At 55.6% G+C, this 19,991-nt stretch overlaps 3 protein-coding genes across 6 annotated transcripts in view; 1 reads left to right on the forward strand and 2 right to left on the reverse strand.

Moving 5' to 3' along the window:
- LOC141725838 (uncharacterized) overlaps positions 1–19,991 on the forward strand; it is a 195,119-nt gene that overhangs the window by 113,225 nt on the left and 61,903 nt on the right. The gene's annotated exons all lie outside the window — the stretch shown is intronic.
- On the reverse strand, positions 2,303–8,870 carry LOC141725851 (uncharacterized). Of its 2 annotated transcripts, XM_074529996.1 has the most exons (7): positions 7,487–8,870; positions 4,378–6,002; positions 4,007–4,071; positions 3,748–3,897; positions 3,425–3,573; positions 2,954–3,101; positions 2,357–2,704 (listed from the first exon to the last, which is right to left on the reverse strand). In XM_074529996.1, the coding sequence occupies exons 2-7, from the start codon at positions 4,490–4,492 to the stop codon at positions 2,372–2,374; spliced, it is 960 nt and encodes a 319-aa protein (XP_074386097.1). In that variant the 5' UTR covers positions 4,493–6,002; positions 7,487–8,870; the 3' UTR covers positions 2,357–2,371. The 2 variants fall into 2 exon arrangements, with proteins under 2 accessions (XP_074386098.1, XP_074386097.1); XM_074529997.1 differs by lacking the exon at positions 7,487–8,870 and having other exon boundaries at positions 2,303–2,704; positions 4,378–7,343.
- LOC102068849 (uncharacterized) overlaps positions 9,001–19,991 on the reverse strand; it is a 141,510-nt gene continuing 130,519 nt past the window's right edge. For 2 of the 3 annotated variants that reach the window (XM_074529909.1, XM_074529910.1), the window contains exons 2-3: positions 10,528–10,593; positions 9,001–10,375 (exon numbers count right to left, since the gene is read on the reverse strand). In XM_074529909.1, coding sequence (XP_074386010.1) covers positions 9,621–10,375; positions 10,528–10,593 — 821 coding nt within the window. In that variant the 3' untranslated portion in view covers positions 9,001–9,620. The remainder of the gene's footprint in view (positions 10,376–10,527; positions 10,594–19,991) is intronic. The other variant, XM_074529908.1, reaches the window with a different exon arrangement.

Genomic DNA, 19,991 nt, shown 5'->3' on the forward strand with positions numbered 1-19,991 from the left:
GCCCGGGCCCCTGGCGCACGCTGCCGCCCCAGGGCACGGCTGCCAGAGGGCGGCAGCAGCAATGCCCAGGCCAGCGGGGGCTGCCCATGCCCGCGCCCGGATCCTGCTGCCGGCACAGCAGGCGGGGCCGGGGCCGAGCTGCGGCAATGGGGCGGGCCGGGGAGGGAGCCGGGCTTGGCGCTCACCCATGAACCTGACGGCCGCCTCTCGCAGGGGCTCCTGTGCGCTCCGCAGGTAGGGCAGGGCCAGGCGCAGGTGCTCGGCCGCTCGGCTCCTGTCCTCTGCCAGCTGCAGAGAGCGGCAGGGCACGGAGGGAAAGGGTTGATGCGGGCCCTGCCCCTGGGCCGGGCGCTCCCCACGGCCGGCGCTGCTCCCCCTGCCCACAGAGCCCCGAGGCCCGGCCAGCAGCCGCAGGCGCCGGGCTCGGCACGGGGCACAGGGTCCGGCGAGCCGCGGTGCTGCCCCGCAGCAGAGCCCGGCTGGCTCGGGGCTCTGTCGGCACCGGCCTTGGGGCCAGAGGAGCCTGGAGCAGAGCCCGCACGGCCCAGGGAAGGGAGTGGCGTGTGTGGCGCAGGCCGGTGCCCCTGCGTGCGGCACTGGGCCGGGGCCACAGCTGCCAGCCCCACAGACTGGGCGCCGTGGGCAGGCGGCTGCTGCAGGGATTGGGCTGGCCATTCCAGGCTGTCCTTACCAAGCACTCAGCAAATCTCCACATTTGATCCGTCTGCAGCAGCTGCTTGAGGTCCTTCCTCTTTAGGAACCTCACTGCAGAAAGCAGCGTTTCCCGAGAGGCCTGCAGAGCAGCAGAGACCCAGAGATGGCACCCCAGCCCAGGGCACAGGAGCCACATCTCTGAGCCAGGGCCGGGAGGAGGCTGGAGCCCGTCAGGTGCCAGGGGCTGGGGAGACAGCTGAGCCCCCTTTCATGGGGACACCCAGGAGGCCTCACCTGTGCCACACACGGGTTCTCATCGTGGCAGTGGAAGAAGAGTGGGAGCAGGCTCTGGCTCACAGGCTTCTTCAGGGGCTTTTCTCCCTTTGCCACTACCAAGGCAATCACGTCTTGGAAGAGGCGAATGGAGAGCAGCTGCACAAGGCTGTTGTCCTGTTGGAAAGGAAGCCAAAGCCCTCCACGTCCGCTGCTCCAGGCCCCCCTGTGCCCAGGCCCAAGGCAGCACCCAAGTGCCCGTGGCTGGGGGCACAGAGCCTCACATTGTCAAAGAGGTGCCAGAGCGCCTCAGCCAGCTGCAGGGCGATGGGGCTGGCTATTGCCAGGTCTTCCTGCAGCATCAGGAGGCTGAGCACAATGAGGGTCTTCTCCACTATGTCTTCATCCCTATCCCAGAGTAGCTTCACAAGGCTTTCGGTCAGGCTGTACATGCTTGGATCCTGTGTGCAAAACAAGGCTGAGCAACCCCACGCTGCTGCTGCTGCTGCTGCTGCAGGGCTCAGAAGGCCTGTCCCAAAGCACTCAGGCCGCTGAACAGCGAGCCTGGAGAGCTGGGAGCAGCTGCCACAACAGCCAAAGCCCAGCTAAGCCCAGGGGGCTGCTTGCCCCAGCCCCACGCTGCCAGCACAGCTTCAGCTGCTGCCTCCTTCTCACCATCGAGGTGAGCACCACGAGGCCTCGGAGCGCCACGCGACGCATCTGCCTGGACTGGCTCTGCAGGTGCCTTGTCAGGATCTCCAGGACTTGTTCAGCGCATTCGCTCAAGTCCAGGCAATCCAGGAGCTGCAAGGCACAGAGCAGGCACAGAGGTGCCCAGCTGGCAGGAGCTCAGAAGTGCACAGGGCCGAGCCAAGGCAGCAGCACAAGGCACAGGCAGCGTCCCAGGCAGCTGCGGCTACGAGAGGGCAGAGGGGTGGGAGGCAGCTGAGCCAGGCAGCGCTGGCCATGGGGCTCACCTCCACCAGGAAGGCCAGGGCGGGCAGTTCCCAGTCTGAAACGCCTTTGCTGAGCAGCTCAAAGAGGCCGGATGCCATGCTGCAGCACCAGATGATGGAGACACGGCGCATCTCCCTGGCAGGGAGAAAAAGGCACCATTGCTCCTGGGCCGGGCGGGCAAAGCTCTCCCAGGGCTGACTGGCAGAGCTCTGGTCTGCTCCCGAGCTCCCCGGGGGCGCTTTGGGAGGCGGCTGTTCCCGGGCACCCTCCTCTGCCGGCCTTTTCCAGTCTGCTCATCCCTCCCTTGGTGACAAGGCCCTGCCGCCCATGAGCACGGGGACTGTGTGGGGCGTTGCGGGCACAAAAGAGAGTGGCAGTGGGGAGAACGAGGTCTCACCTGGCCAGCAGACCCACTGCACAGTGGTGGGTGTCGGCACGGAGCAGTGTGTCCCAGGCACACTTGCGTTCCATGGACAGCACCACGTGCTCATAGCGCATTTGGCAGAGCAGGGCCTTCAGGGTCTGCAGCGCAAAGCTGTGTGCAGAGCAAAGGCCAGGTCACGCTGGGAACCCCGGCTCCTGCCCTGGGGCATGGGAGGGACGGGGAGACTGGGAGGACTGGCACGGAGCACCTGTTGGGGTTGGCGGAGAGGCCGTGTTGCTCCTGGCATCCCTGCCAGAAGGTCTCCACCTCTTCTGGCATCTCCTGCGTGCTGATGTAAGCTTGGAAGAGCAGATGCAGAAAGAGACTGGGGAAATACTCCAGCACGACAGGCGAGCGCCAGGCCAGATTGAAGATTTTCCACAGTGCCACGGTTCCCTGCAAGAAATAAAACAGCCAGAGACAACGCTCAGTGGCCAAGACATCCACGTGGCAGGGCCTGAGCGTGCGAGGGAGAGGTCGAGAGAGACACGGGGGGAGCAGGCGGCCTGGTGCCCCTGAGCCCTGCCCCTAAGGCAGGATTCAGCCCAGTGCCTGAGGCAGGGAGATGCAGCTGCGGGGAGCAGAGAAAGCTGGCTGCTCCAGAGGCAGCCTGGGGGCTGGCAAAGGCCGGCACCAGAAACTCACAGCCAGGGCAAAGACTCCTGCGTCGTCCCCATCAGAGGTGTACACGCTGTGCACGGGCCAGGCGCTCAGCACATGGAGGAGCAGCTGCAGCGCCGGCTCCGCAGTCCTGCTCGAGGACATGATGGTTCCCCACATGGTGGCGGCAGCTCTGTGGGGTCAGAGCTCTGTGTCAGGGGGGGCTCGGCCACAGCGCCGTGGCCTGGGCAGCTGCAGGGCCCCGTCCTGGCCCTCAGCCCTGCCTCTGCCCACTGCCCCTGGCCAGCAGCGGCCAGCCAGCCCACGTGGGTACAGGCCCCGAGGGGCAGGGAGGGAGCGTGGCACCAGGCTCAGGAGCTGACATGGCAGCACTGGAAAACAGAGGAGCCAGAGGATCCTGGAACTGCCCGCCTGTCTGGCAGCCAGCAGGGACAGGCTCTACAGGGTGACGGGCTGGTGAAACCTAAGCCCTCAAGGCACGTGGGGCTGCCCTACCTGTCACACGATGGGGCCCAGCGCAAGAGGGTGATCAGCACGTCACAGGGGTGTTCCTGGGTCAGCTCCAGAAGGGCCTTGTCCAGCCTGTGCCCAGCAGACTCATTGGCCGTGAGCCACTGGTGGATGTACCTCACCATGGCGGGCACCTGCAGAGGGCATGGGGAGACTCGCAGAGCTGCCAGAGCAGCAACTTCCCCTGAGAAGTGCTTCCCTTCCAACCTCATTGGGCCGGGCCTCAGAGGCCGAGGGAGCCCGGCAGACCCAGCTGGAGGCGCCACACCACTGCTGGGGCCATCAAGCCCTTGCCCCAGGCTGCTTACTTGTGTTGGATTGGAGACACCCTTCTCCACAAGCAAATCCAGCATGGCAGCACCGGTCTCGGCATCGAGGAACGGAAGCTTGGCCAAGACACCCGTGCCCACACCAGCGGTCTCTTCCTGCCAAGGGCACGTGATGAATTCACAGAGGGTCTGGGGGAGAAGGGCAGCAAGGGAGGGAGAATCCATGGAGTGCTCCAAGCCTGGTGCTTGGCTGAGCAGTGCCAGCAGGCCCAGCCCAGGTGGGGATGGCCGCAGGTACCTGCGCCGTTCTGCCCAAGCGGCCACGGGCGGCTTCCTGTTCTTGTGTCCCGTCCTTGGCTGCATCTGGCAAAGAGCGAGCGCAGCCAGAGCTGAGGGGCTGTGGGAGAGGCCAGAGAACACAGCCCAGCCCTGAGCTCCCCAGGCAGGGAGAGCCTCGGGATGCCCCGGGGGATGGAGCACGGCTGCCAGGGGCTCCAGCCCAGCTTCTGTCCTATCCATGGATATGTCCACAGGGATGGGATGGGATGGGATGGGATGGGATGGGATGGGATGGGATGGGATGGGATGGGATGGGATGGGATGGGATGGGATGGGATGGGGCCAAGCTGGCTACAGGCACCAGCCCTGCGGCCCAGCTCTGACACTCACGCTCCTGCAGCAGCTGGAACTGCTCCAGTTCTTCAGGCTGCTGTCCTGAGGTAGCTCCAGCCTCTTCCTCCTCCAGCCAGGCCATCTTGGGCACGCTGGGGGCTCTCTGCTCCATGTCACTCTTTGCAGTTAGGAGTGCTTGCTGAAGCAGAGAGGCCTTGGAAGGGCTGAAGATGAGCAAGTGCTGCAGTCGTGCCCTGAAGGCACCTGCACCAGAGGAGCCTCGGGAAGGCCACAGGACAGGAAGTCCTGCAGTCTGTCCTCGAGGGCAGCAGCAAGAGAGAAGTCTCAAGAAGGAAATAGGACTGCAAGTCCCGCAGTCTGTCCTTGAGGGCACCGGCTGCAGGGATGGAAGACGCTTGGGAAATGCTCCACGTCCCCGAGTCCCGCAGCCTGGCCTCGAGGTCACCTGCACAGGGAATGCCTCGGAAAGGCTCTGGGTCAGCAAGGAACAAGCTGGCTGTGTGGGAGCTCCTCACAGCCCTGCTCTGTCCCGTCCTGTCCCGTCGCGTGCACCGAGCACTGTGGCGTGGCCGTGGCGCTGCCAGCACCTACGTCACGCCGTGTCACAAAGGGTCACCCTTGCACACTCTGTCCCTTTCCATCCCACGGTGACCACGGTGCACTGTGTCACAGAGAGCCCCAGGACACACCTCCACGTGCCCTGGGGACACCCCCACCCCACCCAAAGTGCCCCAGCTTGCAGGCAAGACCTTGCCCCAAGTGTTGAAGACACAGCCCAGCAGGAACTTTAGCAAGGGCCCAAAAAAGAAGCAGCTGCTGCTCTGCTCTGCCTGCTCAGGGCAGCAGAATGAGCCCCCACGGCTGCCAGCACAGCAGAGCAGGAAGGGCACCGGGGCCTTCCACAGGCCCTGCCATGGCCTCCTTGGGACCAGTCCCGGTGCTGGGTGGCCGGCACACTCGCAGGGGCATGACACAGACACGGGACGTGTGGCCCAGAGCTCCAATGCTGCTCTGTCCCCTGGGCAGCGCTGGCAGCAGCAGCTGTGGAAGAGTCCCTGCCAAAGGAGATTTGCCATGTCCAAGGCCTGCCAATGCTGGTGCCTCTCTCCTGCCACAGAGACCTGTGGCCCCGGGGGACATCTCTGCCAGAGGACAGCCAAAGCCAGCGTGCCTTGGTGTCTATGTGATCTTTTCTGCAGGTGGCTGTTGGCAGGAGCACCTGGAGCAATTGGTGGCCACACTTGGTATCTGTCAGAAGGCAGAAGCTGTTGTCCCTTCCTGGAATGATTTTTGCTCAGAAGTGACCATCTGCAGCACAAAACCACCATCCACTATTGACATTCACAGAACAATGACATTCTTACAGAGATGCTGTCAAGTTGCCTTGTGTGCTTCTGGTTGTTTTGCTTGCTCTCTGGATGAAAACATCAGCCCAGTGTCTGATGGCCAATGCTGCGGGTGCTGCCCGTCTGGCTGTGGCCAGCAGCTCGTGCCCAAACACAAGCGGGTGCCTTCTGGGCAAGGGGATGGACTGGCACAAGCAGCCATTTTCCCTGGTGTCACGGTTTGATGCTGGCACAACGCCAGTGCCCCCATGAAAATACATTCTCCCTGGTGTCTGCTGTGAGATGTGACCAGGAACAGAGCGAAGCAAGCTCCAGCTTTGGAATACAAAGAAAAAAACTTTATTAACTTACAATACATAAAAGAAAAACACAGAAAGAATGAAAGCCTTCCAAACATTCCTCCTCCCCCCAACCAAATTCCCAATACATCCCAGTAAGGCAAAACCTTGGACTCGCAATTCAGTTGCCACCCCTCAGGTCACCAACTGTCAGTCCATCATCACCCCTCAGATAATCAACTCTCAGTTCATCAAGGAGAGAGGAGTCCCTCTTGTGCCACAGGCTTCCCCAGGAAACACAGTTGAAACCTCTTGTGTTTCCCTGTCACACGTGGCACCGCCCTGAGATCATTTTCCATGGTGACATCTTCCTTCCATGCCCAGTGCTCTCACCACTGCACACGCACCAGAGCTGCTTCTGGGGTTCCCCTTTTAAGGATGCTTTGCCCAGTTCCAAAAATGGGCACAGTCTCTCACTTTTGGGACACCTGTTCCTCCCAAATTCACCCCCTGGGGCCGAGGGGTCTCAAGAACAAAGATCTTCTTCCTCACTGAAGGCAGAGGGCACCACCACCCTCCTCATCCATCTCTGTTCATGCCGCTCCTTCACATCACATCCCTGCACTCTCTTGGCACCAAGCCATTGCCTCCCCCTAAATGCAGTCTCTCTGTCACAGGAAAAATGGTTCTGTCCATGGCTGCACAAGAAAAGTCCCGCCAAAGGCCAATCCATCATCTCCTCCCGCCAAGGATTCTTCTCAGCTTCTTCTGACATCTTTCACTTGCACCGACTTTGATCACACTTGCCCATTTTCTCCTATTTCATCCCTATCTTCTCATTCAGCTCCAGGAGGATCAGCATTTGTAAGGTTTCCATCATCCAAGAAAAGGGTTAAAATCTCGGGCTCTGCCTGCCCAGAACTCCCACGCTGGCCCTGCCGGGCACCTTCTCTCTGCACCCCTTCTCCTTCTCGGCTGTGCTGCCAGCACATGATATCAAATTTCAAGGTGGCACAGGCACAGACACAGACACCGGCTCTCCCTCTCTCTCTGTGGCCGCTGCCCGATGCCTCTCAGTGCTCCTCCACCCTTCCATCCTGCAGGGGCCTTCACCTCCCTTCTCTTTCCAAGGCCCGGCTCCCCTCACCCGGCCGCATGGCCTCCCCTCCCGCACCCAGCCCGCAGCCAGGCAGGGCAGCTCTGAACCTTTCACCCACGGAACCAAGAGAGCTTCCCCTGGGAGTTCTCTGCTTTTAACCCCCTGTGTGCTCAGAGGCGCATCCATGTCCTCAGGGGCCACACCAGGTGCCAATATTCAAATCTGAGCCCAGATTGGTTTGACCACCGCATCCCAAAAATCTCACTCACTCACCTCCCCAAATTCCCCCCCAAAGCCCCCCCAGCACCCCCAGACCCTGCTAAAACCCCTTCAAGTTCCCTCCAGACCCTCCCTAAATCCCCGCCAAACCTCCTCAAGATCCCTCCCCAAATTCCTCTCATGACCCCTCCAGGACCCCTCACCTGTCCCTGCGCCTCCTCAGCAGCTCCCGGAGCCCCCCGTCCTCTCCCAGCGCCTCCCCCGCTCTCTCCAGCGCCTCCCGCAGGACCCGCCCGAGCCCGGGGCGGCTCCCGGGGGTCCCTGAGGGGGTCCCAGGGGCGGAGGGGGCGCCCGCTCCATGCCCGGCCCCGGGGTCAAGGGGCGCTGCTTCCAGCTCAGCTCTGAATGGCTGGAGCAGCGCGGGGAGGGCGGGAGTTGCTGAGGGGAGACGGCCAGTGATTGGTTAGATTGAGGAAAGAGAGGCAGGCGCTGCTGAGGGGAGATGCCCGGTGATTGGTTGGTTCAGTTTGAGAGAGGGAGGAGTAGCTGAGGGGAGACCTGTGGTGATTGATTGGATTGGGGCACAGGGAGGCCAGTGTTCCTGAGGAGACCCACGGTGATTGGATGGTTTGGGGCGGGGTGCGCTGTGATTCGTTAATTTGGGAGATGAAGTGCAGTGATTGGATGGTATGGGGCTGGATGCGCCGCTATTGGCAGGGAGAAGCCAGTGATTTTTAAGGGAACATTCCGGGTTTTTTGGGGAAAAAGTCTCGAATTTTTAAGGAAAAATTTACATTTTTTGCAGGAGAAATATTCCCAGTTTTTGAACCGACATGACCCCAAGTAACCCAAATAACCCCAAAATACTTGACATAAACACCAAAAAGCTCCAAACAATACCTAAAAGTCCGCCAAATAATCCCAAACAAATCCAAATAACCCCAAAAAACAAAAAAACCCTTCCAAATTAAGTAAAAAAATACAAAAAATCCCCAAATAATTTAAATACAACTAAAAAATAATTTAATATACAACAACATAAACCCCAAGAACCTCAAATAATTCCAAATAACCCCAAACAAACCCAAACACTTCCAAATAAATCCAAATACTTCCAAATAAACCAAGTAAAACCCAAGATAAACTCTACATAGGCCATAAATGACCCCAAAGAAACCAAACCAAACCCTAATTAACCCCAAAGAAACCCCAAGTCAATTGAGAGGGCGTGGAATGGGATCCCAAAACTGAGCTGGGAGGGGGATGGGACACCCCAAATTGAGCTGGGAGGGAGGTGGGACACCCAACCGGATGAAGCCAATTTTGTTCATGGAATATGTAAAGTACTTTATGGATATGCGAAAAGTTGATGAATATGCAACAGGCTGATATCGTGCGAGACAAGGACAACTTAGCAAAAGTTGTTGTGGCCAGCAAGACCGCCCTAGTTATTTTCGGGGACACCGCTAATTAATCTGGTTTTAATTACATCAGCCTGTTGCATATCCATAAACCAGTTTACATATTTCAGGAACTATTTTACATGGCCCATCCTTGGGGGTGTCTCCCCATTTCAGGAGCCTCCCCAGAAATAGAAAATGTAAACCCCCTCCCTTTTACGACTACTACTACTATTATTATTATTATTATTATTATTACTATTATAAACTATAAAAATATGAAATACTTTTGAAATTAAGGAGCTCTCAGGCAAAGATATGGGAATAGAAATAACAGCTTTTTATTAGGAAAAATCAAAAATAGAACTGCAGTAGTACAAATGAAAAATAAACAGTGACAGAGTCAGAATCCTCTGGGAATCCAGTGAAACAGGTTCATCCTCTTGGAATACAGTGGGAAAAGGGCTGATCCTTTGGGAATCCATTTCTTACGCCCTAAAGACAGGGCAAAGGCAGGGCCGTGGAGTTTTTATAGCATATCCCAAGGGTGGAGTTGGGGTTGGGCTCAGGGGAGGAGTTCTTAGAACATATAAAGGGTGAGATCAAATTCCTGACTCTGAGCAACAGCAGCACCCCACACAGAACGTGTCCCCAAATCCTAAATTCCCTCTAAAACAACTGAGAAATTATGCAACGTCAGATATATTCAATGAATTTCCTTAATTTAATCCAGTTTTGGGTGTTTTTAAAGCATGAAAGTGAAGCAGAGGAAAATTAAGGCCAAACCAAAAGACAAAGCAGCCAGGTGTGTTCCCAACATGGATCACAGGGAATGTGAGTGACCAGGGCTGTGCCCAAAGTGCCTCCTCCAGTGGGGGATGGAGCTGGAGCAGCGCACGAAGCTCTGCCCGCACTCGGGGCACTCGCAGGGCTTCCCTTAGTGGCGCCTCCGTTGGTGTTGGGTCAAGGCAGAGCTGCTGGAGAAGCTCTTCCCACACTGAGGACACTCGTAGGGCCTCTCCCCGGTGTGGATGCGCCGGTGGGTGACGAGGGTGGAGTTGTGCTTGAATCCCTTCCCGCAGTTGGGACAGCGGAAGGGCCTCTCCTCTGTGTGAATCCGATAGTGCAGGAGGAGATGGGAGCTGGTCGGAAACCTCTTCCTGCACTTATCACACTCGTAGGGCCTCTCCCCGGTGTGGATGTGCCGGTGGGTGATGAGGTGGGAGTTGTACTTGAATCCCTTCCCGCAGTCGGGGCATTGGAAGGGCCTCTCCTCTCTGTGACTCTGATAGTGCTGGAGGAGATTGGAGCTGGTCGTAAACCTCTTCCCACACTTGGAACACTCATAGGGCCTCTCCGTAGTGTGGATCCTCTGGTGCCTGATCAGGTCGGAGTTCCACCTGAAGCTCTTCCCACACTCCACGCACATGTGGGGCTTCTCCCCATCATGGAGCTGCTCATGGAGCACCAGCTCCGAGCTCTGGCTCCGTCTCCGGCCGCCTTCCCGGCCCAGGCTGGCTCTTTCCCCCTCAGATCCCCGCCGGCTGCGTTTGCAGCCCCTCCTCGAGCGGCATCTCCGGGGCTTTTCCTCCCCGTTGGCTTCCTGCGCCGTGGAGCCGCTCAAAACGGCCTCTTCCACCAGGTTCTGCCGCGGGCATTTGTCCTCCCTGCTCTCCATGCTCAGCTCCTGCTCTGGGGGAGAAAGGACAAGGACAGGATGGGATTTGCCTCCGTGCCACAGGCAAGGGCAAGGAGATCCCCCAGGGCTGAGCTGCAGCCGGGGCCGTGCTGGGCTGGGAGATGGAGCAGCACAGAGGGGAAAGGGGCACTGACTTCCTCCTCACCTGCCTCAGTGTCCCGGGGCATCTTCCTCTTCCTCGCAGCCTCCCAGGCCTTGGCAATGGGCAATCCTGGTTTGGGGAAAACAAGGGATGAGAGCGTTTGTAGGAGTGTCGGGGGGTAGGACGGTCGGGACGGACGGAGACGAGAGAGCTCTGCAGCCAGGGCGTGGAACTTGCGGTTTATTGCAAAGGGCCTGGGTGCAGGGCCCTGCTTGGAGCTGCCAGGCACAGCTCGGAGCAGGCCCGAGAAAAGAGAGGGGTACAGAGGGTGAGAGGGTAAGAGAGTAAGAGGGGAAGAGCATAAGAGAATAAGGGTGGTGTTACAATACAATAAATTTTCTTCTGTGTTGAATATTCTATTTCTCACTAACCAATCCAGTACAAGACACAAATCCTACGGCATTTAAATACAGCCTATAAAAACCATTACATCACCGAACTGTGTTACACTTTAAACCCTAAAAACTCCTCTTTGGACCCCTTCTGCCGAGCTAGAAAGGTCTGCTCTGACCCTTGGATCTGTCTGTAAGCAGACAGAATTGTTTCATCAAAAGGGGATTACCTTCAGTTGGGCCACACCATTGTTTTCCAGTTGTTCAATAACTGAGGTATCTCAAAGCTTGCTTTCATTTCAATCTTCCTTACACTTTTTATGTTCACAAAATCTTTTGCCAGACAATCATATTTATAAGGCGTTCCTGTTTCATCTTCCCCAACACACATTGAGTTTGAAGGTCCCTCTGCCCAAGTCCATCTCTACAAGTCACCGGCCATCTGGGCTCCACAAAAACGTCCCAAACACCAAGATTCAGCCCTGAAAAAGCCTCCCAGGAGTTCCCCGTCCCTGGTTCCTCCCCTCTGGTGTTTGGGGGTTCCGCCCTGTCCCAGCTGTTGGGGGTCACGCTTGGATTGGGGGTCCCCCTTCTCCTCGGTGCCTGCCCTGCCCAGGCTGCTGGCAGTCCCAGCAATGCCAAAAGCTCCCCCAGCTTCGCTCTCCCCATTTCGGGATGCCGGGGCTGTTTGGGCTCCCGGGCTCCCTTCTCCCCTCATTCTCTGCTCTGGGCTGTGAATGAGAGGAGGGCTGGTTGTCCCAGACCTGCCAAGTGAGTGTTGGAGTCTCCCACACTGCGTTTCCAACTTTCCTCGAGGGAAGCAGCCAGTAAAGAGACACAGCGAGTGAGAAGAGGAGTGAGAGAATCCCCCGGGGTAACTGGGACTGGGTCTCAGAGAGGGGCTGGACCCCTCGGAGCAAGGGAGCAGAGGAGTTTCCGAGCCAAATCCACTAGGAAACGGGACAAAAGGGGCTTCTAAAAATTCTGCTGGATTGAGGGATCAGAGTGCCCAAGAGCATCCAGAATTAAAACCTGCTGCGTTGAGGAATTAACATTCCAAGAGCATCCATGGTTGTGCAAAATTCTGCTGGATTGAGGATATGCTCAAGAGCATCTGGGGTTGGGCAGCACAGCTGGGTTGAGGGATATCCAAGAGCACCAGGACTGGCCAGTAACACCTAAACTTGTAATAGGTGATGTGAAAGTGTAGTATATGGTAGAGATAATTCATGCTATTAATGTATAAAATATTGTAAAATCCACATTATGTCTTCTGACCATCCTGGCCAGGAGCAGTGTCTTATTCATATACATCTAGTTCCTGGACCTTGTTGAGATAAACATCGGGGTTTTTAATGAAAGAACAGAAGCTTCCAGGGCAATAAACGCTGCCTTCCCCGGGTCACCAGGTCCACCCAAGAGCGATTAACGCCTCGACATTACAGCTGCCACAATGATCCACAGCCCCACCCTGATGCATGTGAATGCTGACTTCCCCGGAGTCTACTGACAACATCAGACACCGGGACTGAGTCTTTGTCCCCCTCTGCACAGGTAAAGCCAAGGTTATGCATGGGAAGAGACACAAAGAACATTTGGTCATCTCTGCCTCAAGCAGAATAAACTGTAAAAGAACTCGCTGCGTCAGGCAGCATTTGTGAACAGGGGGAGACTCTGACATTCGCAGGTCAGATCCGTGTTCACTCAGCACCGAACCCGGGCTCGACGCTCACCCTTGGCTGTGCTGGTTTTGAACACCGAACTTCAGTCTCACAGACAAATTAATAAATCTTTGCTAAATTTTCCTATAAGTTTGGCTCTCGATTTGATCATTTATAACAAAAGGTACCTTATTGTTGTCTTGTTGTGTGTGAGAGTGAGTCACACACAAAATCAGCCTCAGCTTCCCGGGCGGGTGGGAAGGGGGGCTGTGGAAAGAGGAGTGTGTGACCCACAAATAAGCCATTGTTCTCCTGGCGTGTGGGGGCTGTGGCATAAGGTACAGGTGACCTGCAAACGGGCCATTGTCCCCAGGGCCTGTGAGGGGGCCGTGGCTAAAGAGTGTAAGTGACACACAAATCAGCCCCACAGGGGAACGGCACCGGAGGCAGCAGAGTCAGAGCCCTCCCAGGAGGCCCGGAGATACTGAGACCCAGAGGCCACCCCAAGGCCAGGGGGGGCACAGGGAGCCGCGATTCTCTGTCAACAGGGATCCACTCTGTGTCCTGAGGGCGGGAAAGAATGTGTGGAAGTGAGTGAGAAATAAAAGTGAGTGAATGTAGATGAATGAAAGTATAGGTAATGCGGATTGTGCATTTTAGGCCTTACCATATCTCCTTGGAGGGAAGTCTATTGTACTGAAAGTGGGAGAAAAAAGTTTTTTACTTTTGTGTGTGTAGTTGAAAGAAAAGTGGTATTTAGGTTGTTAGTGAAAGTGAAAAACAGAGGCAAAAGATGAATAGATAAGATCTTGAAAAATGACACAGAAAACCAGTAAGTTGGATACAGGGAAAAAAAAGAAAAAAAAAACAGTCCTTTGTGAGTTATGTTAGCTAACAGAGATACACCTCCTTGCAAATGGAGAAAATACAGGGTATGTAGTACTCGATGGGAAAAACGTGCATACTATGGAAAAAGGGAAATTAACCTTAAACTAGTAAGCTCAAACTTGTGAATTATATACTTTAAAAAGAGCACTACAATATTTAACACAAAATAAAGGAACTACATATACTGATTCAAGGTATGCCTTTAGAGTAGTACATACGTGCAAAAAATTTGGAAAGGAAAAAGATTACTTAATTCAAGAAGAAAAGGATTAGTACATGAGGAACTTATTTTAGAGGCATTACAATCAACTAAAAGAGATAGCTATAGTACATATTAGGGACCTCCAAAAGGGAAAGACCCCAGAAATAAGAGCAAATAATTTGGCAGATCACGAAGCTAAGGATGCAGCAGAAAATGGAGCTGAAAGAGTTATGTTAATATTAACTCCAAACCAGGAAAAACTGGAAATTCCAAAGTTTAGGTTAGCAGAGAAAAAAGAATTAAACAAGACAGGAAGTGAACAAGATAAATCAGGGAAATGGAAACCTCATGATGGAAGACAATTACCTAATAAAATGTGCTTACTAGGAAAATATCAGAAGAAATGCATCAGAAAATGCACTGGGGTACTCAAGCTTTGCGTGATCATTTTTTAAGGAACTATGGGAGCACTGGGAGTTTTGGATTTAGGATGTATCCGTAATTTGCCAAAGGATAAATAAAAAGGTGATGAGGAAAACAACATTAGGAGGCCCTGAGTTAGCTGGTTGGCTATTTCAAAGTATCCAAGCAGAAGTTTAGATTTTTTAGGTTGTGGGTTTATTTGTAAAAAAACCCCATTTAATCTAGAAGAAAGAGAATATGCCACATGTTAGACAGGAGATTTTAGGAGAATAAAAGTCTTAAAAGTATCAGAAACAACCGAGACAAAACAAGAAAAGAAAAAGGGGAAATAAAAAGAAGGGGAAGAAGAGGAAAAATCAGAAAGAGAGTGGGATCCTCTGCAGGTCTTGCCCCCTCCGTTCGCGGCCCAGGCGCCTGTCCCGGGTCCCGGCTCGCTGCCTGCCTCAGCTCCGCCTGCCCCGCTTTCCATCCCAGGTGCGGCCTCACTGCCCAGGGCAGCTCCACCTGCCCCGGCGCTGTCGCTCAATTTGTGTGCCCTGCTCCCACTGCCTGGCCTGCGGCCGCTCTGCCGCCCATGCTGGGCAAGATGGGGGTTGCTCTGTCCCGCCGCCTGCTCCGAGCTCACCGCGCCCACCGCACCCAGGGGGGGTCCCAGCCATCCCATCCCCGCCTGCCCTGCCCGTGCCACCTGCGCTGGGCACCGCCGCTGCTGCCGGGCTCTCCCACCTGCCTTTGCTCTGCCGGCAGCTGCCGGATCAGCCGCCATCAGCCATCTGGGGGCTGCCCACGCTCCGCCTCGGCCTCCAGGGGAAGATCCCCCTCTGCCGATTCCAGCAGCAGACCCTGCCCACACTCCCACCGAGCCTCGGCGGGATATCCTCTCCTAACCCCGTCCTGCTCTGAGTTACGTCCCCTTGGTAACCACACCTCCGGCTGTTCAGGGAAACTCTCTCTCTCTAGACCAAGCACCTTATTGAAACACTAGGAGCTCAGTTAATAGGCAGCCCTCTCCAAATTCTTTCCCAAAACACGGGACAAAGGCCATAGAAGGGAAAAAAGTGAAAGAGTTAGATGAAGGGATTGCTCTATTTCCGTTCAGAGAGGTTCTCATGGGAGGGATGCGCTGCCCCGCCCCGCGGGAGCCACCAGCGCCCCTGCCGGCCGTGCCCGGAACTGCACCCAAGGGGAAAGCGCCGCAGCCCAAAGGCCGGGACTGGCTCCGGCCTCTGTTTGCTGTCAGTGCCGCAGCTGTTGCTGTTTGTTTGCTTTATTATACACACTAGTAAAGAACTGGTATTCCTACTCCCATATCTTTGCCTGAGAGCCCCTTCATTTCACTAGTCTAAAAATCAAGAGGGAGGGGGTTTGCATTCTCCATTCCAAGAGAGGCTTTTTCTGCCTTCCCGAGCAGACACCTCTCTTGTAAAGCAAGACAAGCACCCACAGGCACTGAGGGGGCTGCAGGAGGGGCACAAGAAGGCCCTGCAGCACTTGGGCACAAAGGCACAGCAGGTCAATGCAAGAAGGGAGCAGCAAAAGGCCAAGCTGAAGGCAAAGGCCAGGGCACAGTTCCTACAGCCCCTGAGGGATCAACCCCAGCGCCCAAGGGGGCCCCAGCACCCAGGGCACAGCTCGGCCACAAGCACCTGGCAGAGGCATTGCCCTCCTCGGCAGGGGGGAGCCCACCCAAACAGCCCCTGGCAAGGAACCAGGGCTCCAGCTGCAGGGCACAAGGACACTGCAAGCACAGACAGCAGCACCCTCAGCACCAGCAAGTCCACCCCTTGATGGACATGGATTGCCAGGGCTGGCACAGCTCCCATCACACCAGGGACCCTCCACACTGCAGCCCTTGAGAACATTCCGGTGGGTCTGCATTGAGAGCAGGCATTTTCTGATGGAAGCATGGGCCTCTCAATCCACTCTGAATCTTAGACCTGAAGGGGAAAATAGTAATGGAATATATTAATTTTTAAGGGAATGAGTGGGAAAGATGAGCAGGTATGATTTGTTCAACCACTATTAGAAGCTGTGGGGGATAGGTTTGAAATAAATGAATTGCTTTTTCTTCCTCCTGTGATTGTAATCAAATAGGAAGGAATTTGAGAGCTGGATATTATTACTGTAAAAGGGATACAGAGGCTAGTTCTGTTCTACCTTTGCGCCAAAATCTGAAAAGGCCCATGTTGAAGTGAACCCCAAAGCGTGGGCAGCCCCAGGGAAAGAGGGAAAATTAGATATAGAGCCTCTACAAATTACTTTAAAGACACCAGGACAAGCAATATCTGGTTCCAAGAGAGGGAAGGAAGGGCTCATAGCCTGGTATTGAGTCCCTGTTAAAGGCAGGCCTTTTGGAGGCAGGGGTGTCTCCCTAGAACACTCCTATCCTGCCAGTCAACAAACTTCATGGATGGACACAAGGAGGAAACACAGAATTTTCAAGTGTTAAAATGAAGATTAACTAAGGCGGCTGACCTGGGCCTTCCAGACAGGGAAAACAAATTTGAACTATAGGTGGATGTTAAACAGGGTCTTTCCAGAGGAATTCTTGTGCTAAAATGTTTAACCCTACATAGGATATCCTATAGTTCAAGTCTGGCTTCAAGGTAGATCTTTGTCAACCAAAACAGCCTCTAAATGGATGAGCAGGGGTCGGTTATTAAAGTATGAAACTTGTTCAATGGCACAGGAGGATTCAGAACTGAGGACAGGGCAAGGGCTAAACCCAGCCTCCTGTTTGAACAGCCTGGAGAGGGGCTGGCAAGGAACCCAGGACTGCACTCAAGGGACAGAGCTCCAGACCCAGGCTGGGACAGATTGATGATTGGACATTCCCTGGCCTGAGGGAGAAAATGTGTTTGTGGATGGCTCTGCAAGGGCAGCAGAAGGGAAAAGAGCTACAAGACAGGCTGTTATTAAGGAAGGGCAATCAGACACAGCGCAGGTCACCGCCCCATGCTCAGCTCAACCCGCGCAGCTCAGGGTGCTTGTGAGAGCCTGGCACTGAAATGCCCTGAGCAGGAAGGCTTCAATATCTTCTGCTGACACCATGGCACCTAACAGGGGGGCAAAAGCAATTCTCACTGCTTCAGCAACCACTGGAGCACATATCAAGGCACATTCTCTCACAGCAAGCTGGGCTGGCACAGAGCCTGCCCTGGCACTTTGCTGCTGCCAACACCCAGCCAGGACATCGGCTCCTGCCTAAGGAGTGCAAAGCAGCACCACTGGTGGCCAAGGGGCCCATGCCAAGTGTCCCTGAGGCCAGAAACAGCCGCCAGCACAGCTCAACACGGGGGGACCCCTCAGCCTGGCCACAAGGGCTCTGAAGCCCCGGAGATTTGCACTTCCCGCCCGCAGCAGGAGGATGGGAGGCCGCCCCTGAGCCTGCCCTGAAGGCAACGCAGCAGCAGCCAGGGCTCCACAGCGGGCCAAGCCCCTGCGCCTGCCCACAGATCCTCGCCTGGAATCCTCTGCAATCCTGGCCACCCTCCTCTGCCATCTCCAGCCACTGGGGCCAAGCCTTGCTGCCACTGCTGCAGCTTCAGCGCTGCCTGGGCCTGCACTGCCACAGCTGCTGGGGAACACCAGGGCACAATTCCACTCTGGGGCTCACTCACACCCACACTCTGGGCTGCCTGCCATTGCACTGCTGCAAAATGTACCGAGTTTGGTTCTTTTAAACCTTATTTCGCTACTCAGGCTTGGTTTTCTTTGCCTTGGGGAAATGAATTTTAAAGGTATTTTTTTAAGGGTTGTTACACTGCTAAATGGAGATGAGTTTAACACCTGAACAGACTGGGAACAGCACAAAAGATACTCACAGAGATAACGACCACCAACAAAACATCAACATTGCCCAGCAGCAGGAAGAGAAGCTCCATTCCAGGCAGCCTCCACAGGAGCTTTAGAAATGCAAATGAACACTGCTGGGCAAAGTGTGGACAATGTACCTGGGTCTCTTGTCCAGGGCAGGAATTGGGCTGATTCCTTCTGCCCCTCACCCCAAGCTCTGCCTGCTGGCACTGATGGAATTTGCACAGCTCAAGGCAGAGCCCAGGGGGAGGATATCTGACCCTGCAACACAAACGGGTGAAGCTGCAAAGGGAAACAGCACATGGAGAATGTTGGGAAAACTTCACTATAAATAAATGGAGGGGAATCATCCCTCTGCCCACTCCAACATGTGTTGTCACTGTCTGTGTTATGTAGGGTATATAAGAGCACTGGGGATTTTTTGCTACCAAAATATAAGGGAAATCAGTTGGGAATCCAAGGATTTTATGATTTACTTAGACAAAAGCAGTCAATTGATGCAGCCCTGGCTGGAGAGAGCGGCCAAAAATGGGGAAAAGCTGAAAGGCTACCAGAACAAATCCTACAACACCATGGACCAGACCCTGGGAACCCAAACCAATTCATATCAGGAGGCACAGAATCCATTTCTCATTTCAATGGCATCATTAGATTACAATCTGCCCTCGCAATAATAACCAACCAGACAGCTCCAGCTCCTGACCTTCCTACTACCAACCCACTGAAATGAGGAACACAACACTTCACCATGGGATGGGATCAGATCATCTGTTAGCAGAAAAAGGAGGAGTTTGTGGAAAATTAAATTACTCAAACTGCTGTTGGGAAAGAGATGACAAAGGAAAAGTGGTGAAAATAAAAAACAACACCAGAAACAAAAAAGCATCTCATTGGTCCAAACGTGAAAAGGATGGGAATGGGACACGGTTTTGTGGCTCCCTGGCAGACCATGGGTTAAACGAATGCTGTTTCTCCTCGGATGTGCTACAGCAACTCTCATCTTTTTACCGTGCTCCACACCTTGAGAGTGCAGCTCATTCAACAGCTGAGCGAGGGGCCAGGGACTAGTAGATAAGGAAGTAACGGGTGAAATCACCAGCTTCAATAAATGTTCCTAATTAACATGGACTGCTGCTCACAGAAAGACCCGCAAAATTCCTGAACTTGGAGAAGAATAAAAACTTAACAGAGCCGTGAATATTGGCTGTTATAAAAAAGTGGGGGTACACATTAACGAGGACATGCAGTTGGCGGATCGGGAAGTCTGAACCTTCCAAGTACCTCAGCCAGTGCGCCAAGGGAGAGGGAGATGAGCCGGGAAAATGAGAACAAGAAGGAAGCTGCGAACTACAACAATGGCAGGGAGCGCACGGCAAATGCCCCACGGCCTCTCCCTCTGCTCAGCAATAAAGTCACTTTTACAGGACTCCTCTGTCTCCTCTCGGCACAGAAACCTCCGGCCGCGGCAATTTCCCCGCACAGCCCCGGGCACGGGGCAGCCTCCTCTGTCCCAGCCACAGCAACCGGGCCGAGCCAGCGCTGCTCCGGCAGCGGCTCCGACCGAGGCAGCGGCCGCAAGGAGACCGCGGGCAGCCGCTCCCGCAGCGCCCTCACGCCAGCGGCAACACGGGCCGGACACGGCACAACGAACCCGCCCGAGCCCCCTGCCGCCCCCGAGGCCCGCAGCCAGCCCCGAGCCCCCACACAACCCAGCGTGGCTCCCACCTGCGCTGCGGCCGCCTCCGAGCTCCGCCGCCGACTCACCGCGCTCCGGCCGCTGCCGCCACTCGCAAGCCCGCACACACGCTCCGAGAATGGCGCCGCTGCCCAGCCACGGCCGCCCCCAGCCCGCCCCCGGGGCCCTGCTCCGCCCCGCTCCCACCAATCAGCGCGCCACAATCACGACTGACGGCACCATGGCCCAATCGCAGTCAGGGGCGGGCTCTGCCCACGACACAGCCCCGCCCCGCGCTCTCAGGGCCCCCCGGGCTGCGTGAGGGCAGAGCCGGAGCTGAGGAACAGCCCTGGAACGGGCCCGGGCCCGAGGGGGATTGAGCTGAAAAGACAAAGAAACTTCTCCGCAGCTCCCGCCACGGCTTTCCCGGCACTGCGGCTCCGGTGGCTACGGCTCAGCGGGAAGCCCTG

Source organism: Zonotrichia albicollis, chromosome 31 (assembly GCF_047830755.1).
Source record: "Zonotrichia albicollis isolate bZonAlb1 chromosome 31, bZonAlb1.hap1, whole genome shotgun sequence".
Lineage (NCBI taxonomy): Eukaryota > Metazoa > Chordata > Aves > Passeriformes > Passerellidae > Zonotrichia > Zonotrichia albicollis.